This window comes from Micromesistius poutassou (genome assembly GCF_964030765.1).
Source record: "Micromesistius poutassou genome assembly, chromosome: 11".
In the NCBI taxonomy this organism is placed as follows: Eukaryota; Metazoa; Chordata; class Actinopteri; order Gadiformes; family Gadidae; genus Micromesistius; species Micromesistius poutassou.
In genome coordinates this window covers 1,554,165-1,559,164 of record NC_140281.1, presented here as the reverse complement: position 1 = coordinate 1,559,164, position 5,000 = coordinate 1,554,165, and the positions used below count along the sequence as shown (strand labels likewise).

Below are 5,000 nucleotides of genomic sequence, written 5' to 3'. Positions count from 1 at the left end.
GAGACAGGAAGTCTCAGATTTTTGCCCCGCCCCTTCTTATGTTTGATGCAGGAAGTGGTGACACACACACAGCTCCCCCCCTACACACACACACACACAGACAAACTCAGTGCACATGTGGTGCACTTTTGAAAAGAATAGCAGAAGTGAGCAAACTTTAGAACAGCCAAAAGGAAGGGGGAGAGCAAGTTGGGGGAGGTGAAAAGGGGAAGGGAGAGAGATGCAGAGAGAGAGGTGGGGAGGAAGAGAGAGAGAGCGCGAGAGAGAGGTGGGGAGGAAGAGAGAGAGAGAGAGAGAGAGAGAGAGAGAGAGAGAGAGAGAGAGAGAGGTGGCTTGTAGTCCTTCGCTCACACAGCAGTGCCTGGTGTCTCTCTCTCTGACTGGATCACATGCTGGGGAGGACTGTAACAGTAAGAACACACACACTCTCTCTCTCTCTCTCTCTGTTTCTGTACCTCCCTCTCGTGTGCTCTCCTCTCTGTCCCTCTCCCTCTCTCCCCCCTCTCTGTCTTTCTCTCTCTATTTCTGTCTCTCTATTTCTCTCTCAAACTATATATCTCCCTTGGTTCATTCTGTCTGCCTCCCTTATCTCAGTTTAGTCAAAGTGTATTTGATTATTTTAAGTTTGTCCGTTTGTCTGCATTTCTGTCAGCCAAACTTTTAGATTAAAAAAATTGTCTAGCTCTCTCGCGCTGATATTTTTCTGCCTGTCCGCAAGTCAAGTTTTTCCGTCGGAGAGAGGGGGCATCGCTGTGTGGTAAATGAAGAGTTTCATTCTGGGTTCTTTGGCTCAACAGAAGGTTACACAGATGGCTTGATGGGTCCAAATCTATTAGAAACGTGTGTGTTTGTGTGTGTGTGTGTGTGTGTGTGTGGTGTGTGTGTGTGATTGTCTTTCTGTGTGTGTGCGTGTGTGTGTGTGTGTGTGTGTGTGTGTGTGTGTGTGTGTGTGTGTGTGTGTGATTGTCTTTCTGTGTGTGTGTGTGTGTGTGTGTGTGTGTGTGTGTGCGTGTGTGTGTGTGTGTGTGTGTGTGTGTGTGTGTGTGTGTGTGTGTGATTGTCTTTCTGTGCGTGTGTGTGTGTGTGTGTGTGTGTGTGTGTGTGTGTGTGTGTGTGTACATGTGTGTGTGGGCTTGCGTTCAAGGATGTCTGGCAGCCTGTCCTGCTGTGTGGGGGTGGCAGGAAGGTGGCTTTATGGGTAGTGTAGTCTCTGCATCCTGCCTAAGGAGGCTACGGTGTGTGTGTGTGTGTGTGTGTGTGTGGGTGTGGGTGTGTGTAGGAGGGGGGCTGAATATCCCTGAGTCACCGCTAGACACGTAGCTCTAATGAAGCAGCAGGAAGCTATTTTACAGCATGCGTGAATGGGGCAGGAGTAGCTAACGGCTACGTACAGAGGGCTAACTACGGTAAGGATCCACTCCGGGCAGAGAGGGGGAGAGCTTTACTGCAGCTGAGATGGACGGATGAATGCTGGATGGATGGATGATGGCTGCATGATGGATGGATGGGTGGATGGATGAGTATGCATTGGTGGATGAATGGATGGACTGCATGTGTATTGGGAGGTGTGTCTTGTCAAAGGCAGAGAGCAGGAAACTGTTTCCATGCAGATGTTTGAAACGTCTTCCTTGGTCCCGTGACGTAAGAGGTGTGGGACTGGGAAAACTCAAACTCTGATTTCTGATTCTTTTCAGTGACTTCTGATCTAAAGTGTTGTTTTTTTTTCTTAGTAACGTGCATTTGTAAATGCAGTTGTGGTTATTTTTTTGGTTTCCGTATAACCCCTCAAAAATATTTGATGAATATGATAACAAAACTTTATGCAATACAGAACTATTTGGAAATGCATGAATAGTATGTTATTATGTAACTGTTATGTAAATATTATTCAATGTATCACTTCATCAATCATTTCCTAAATTCTAATCTTAAGAAACCACTGATAACAAGGTTGTTACTGACCAGTACGTGATATTATCCATAAAATATTTACTATTTTATATATATAATGTTATAAGGGGTTATGGTGAGTGAACTAATAACCTCTTAACATCATCTATATTCTTAGTATTAGTATTACTTATTATTAGTATTAATCATATTAATATTATAATGAAACAATAACTGAAGGGGCTTATAGGATGTCAGACTAGTTTGCTCTGTCTGCAGTATTTTCCGCATTGGTTAATTCTGGGTAAGTTAAAATAAATAATAATGATAATGTTAGGGTTAATGTTAGGGATAATGTCAGGAGAGACTCCCCTTTTAAAATGGCCGCCCATGGTAACGTTATTGTTATGCTTCTGGGGTTTAACAGGAAACAGCCGCACCTCTGTTTTGTGTGTAAAAGAAGAATACAAAGCTTCTCTAGAGTGTGTGTGTGTGTGTGTGTGTGTGTGTGTGTGTGTGTGTGTGTGTGTGTGTGTGTGTGTGTAGCTGTGTCTGTGTGTGTGTAGCTGTGTCTGTGTGTGTGTAGCTGTGTCTGTGTGTGCATTTGTGCGTGTGTGTAAACGGTTATATACCCAGCTGACGTTTTTGCGGCGATGGCACTCGTGTCATCACATGGCTATCATTAGCTTTTTGGTGTGTGTGTATGTGTGTGTGTGTGTGTGTGTGTGTGTGTGTGTGTGTGTGTGTGTGTGTGTGTGTGTGTGTTAGGAAAGAAAAAGGAGGGGCTGGGTCAGTGATTTTTTTACGAAACAGAGTGCTGTGTGTTAGGGACTGACTGGGCCCTGTGTGTCCACAACGTGTGTGTGTGTGTGTGTGTGTGTGTGTGTGTGTGTGTGTGTGTGTGTGTCTGTGTCTGTGCGTGTGCGTGTGCGTGTGCGTGCGTGTACTTGTACGTGTGTGTGTGTGAGTGTGCATGACCATGAAAGCCACACTGGTTCCACAAACATATAGTAGAGTAGGGAGTTTTTCCAATAACAAATCAACGGTGCAACTTTCAAAAACACACACACACACACACACACACACACACACACACACATACACCCCCCCCCTCTCCACACACCCACACACACACACACACACACACACACACACACAACTGTCCTGGTTTAGGTACACAGTGATTGTTTCGTCTCTCACTCTCTGTAACTCTCTCAGACTCACACAGGGAAAACAGCCACAGTTGCCGTGGACACCATGAAGGCGGAGCCAGACGGAAAATCGAAAGGTAGGAGGGCGGGGCTTATTGTTGACCAGCCATAGCAGGTCAACATAGGTTCATGTACAGGTATTACCTTTTAATTAGATACTTTAATACTTTAGCTACTTATTTATGTTTTCAAGTAAAGTCATATGTAAAACACATTAGACTCATCCAGTTGCCTTACATAAAACAGCATCAACAAAATTGGATCCAAAACATAAAGGGTGGGAATCTTCACACTTGGCCTCTGTAACTTGATTGGCCCACAGGTGGGCGGGAGCTGTGTAAAGTCCTCTTCCCTTACGACGCACAAAACGAGGACGAGCTGTCAATCAAAGAGGGCGAGATGGTTTCCATTATCAGCAAGGTGAGGATATGTGTGTGTGTGTGTGTGTGTGTGTGTGTTTGTTTCTGTGTGTGTGTGTGTGTGTGTGTGTGTGTGTGTGTGTGTGTATCATGCCAACAATTGCTGTGATCTTGAGACCAAAAATTAGACTCACAATCAACACAGAAATTCTACTCAAAAAACACATTTGTGGCATGTGACTCAGGAGGTAGAGCAGGTTGATCGGTAACCAGAAGGTTGCTAGTTCGATCCCGGCTACTCCTCCTCCTCCTCCTAGCCGAGCGTCGAGGCGTCCCTGAGCGAGACACCTCACCCTAACTGCTCCTGGCGAGCTCGCCTTGCATGGCTGACACCGCCGTGGGTGTGTGAATGTGTGTGTATGAATGGGTGAATGTAAGGCAATATTGAGAAGCGCTTTGAGTGGCCACAGGTTAGAAAAGTGTCATATAAATGTCCATATAAAAGTCCATTTACATCGGCGGATGTATGAGAAAATAATTATGCAGTGGCGAAATGATTGTATGGATGGATAGGGCGGACCGCAGCAACGCAACGGCGGCTCTGTGACTCATTTCAATGTGGTTCTGGAGGCCCGGGGCTTCTTAAGCACCTGCGCCTCCGACCTGTGGCCCAGGCCTGCCTTCTGACGGGCTTTGTGTTGCCGTAGGACTGTGCGGACGCCGGCTGGTGGATGGGGGAGATCGGAGGTCGTCAGGGCGTGTTCCCAGATAACTTTGTCAAAGTGCTGCTTCCCGAGGTGGAGAAAGAGGTGAGTCATCTTTTTATACCCTGCACCGGATTTATCCAGTTAGCTTTTTTTTTAATCCAGCAAACGTCAGCAATCTGATTGAATCGTAATACTGAAAAGTTTACGATTGTGTGTGCGTGTGCGTGTGTGTGTGTGTGGGTGTGTGGGTGTGTGTGTGGGTGTGCGTGTGCGTGTGCGTGTGCGCGTTTTTCATTTCAGAGACCGAAGAAGCCCCCTCCGCCCAGTGGCTCGTCAGCTAAACACACGTCAGGTACCTGAACGCTCTTGTCCTCTTCTCTCCTCTTTTATATTCCTTCTCTCTCTCTCTCTCTCTCTCTCTTTCTCTCCTTGTCTCTCTGCTTTTCTCCCCTTCTCTCCCCTTTTCTTCTCATATTGGATTTTCTCTCCTCCTTTTCTATTCTCATGTCTCCCCTGTTCTATTCTTTTCACGCCCTCTCTTCTTTTCACTCCTCTCCCTTTCATCATCTCTTCCATTTTCCACCTTTTCTTGTCTCCCCTCTCCACCATCTTGCCGTCTCTCGTCTCTCTCCTTATCTCTTCGCTTTCACTCCTTCTCTCACTCCTTCTGTTGGCTGATCCCGTCGTCACTGTTACACTCGTGAACCTGTTGTTGTCGTCTATCCATCCAGTCACTCAGTCAGCCGGTCGTTCCGACTGCATCTCAGACTCAGTGGCAGAAACCTCTCTTGTGATTCACCGTGTGTCCATGAACATCAGATGGTAAACCTATT

The 5,000-nt window shown here is 46.3% G+C and overlaps 1 protein-coding gene across 1 annotated transcript in view; it reads left to right on the top strand.

Moving 5' to 3' along the window:
• sh3kbp1 (SH3-domain kinase binding protein 1) overlaps nt 1-5,000 on the top strand; it is a 16,075-nt gene that overhangs the window by 3,844 nt on the left and 7,231 nt on the right. Inside the window, exons 6-9 of the mRNA XM_084475385.1 lie at nt 3,109-3,178; nt 3,424-3,521; nt 4,168-4,269; nt 4,468-4,519. Coding sequence (XP_084331511.1) covers nt 3,109-3,178; nt 3,424-3,521; nt 4,168-4,269; nt 4,468-4,519 — 322 coding nt within the window. The remainder of the gene's footprint in view (nt 1-3,108; nt 3,179-3,423; nt 3,522-4,167; nt 4,270-4,467; nt 4,520-5,000) is intronic.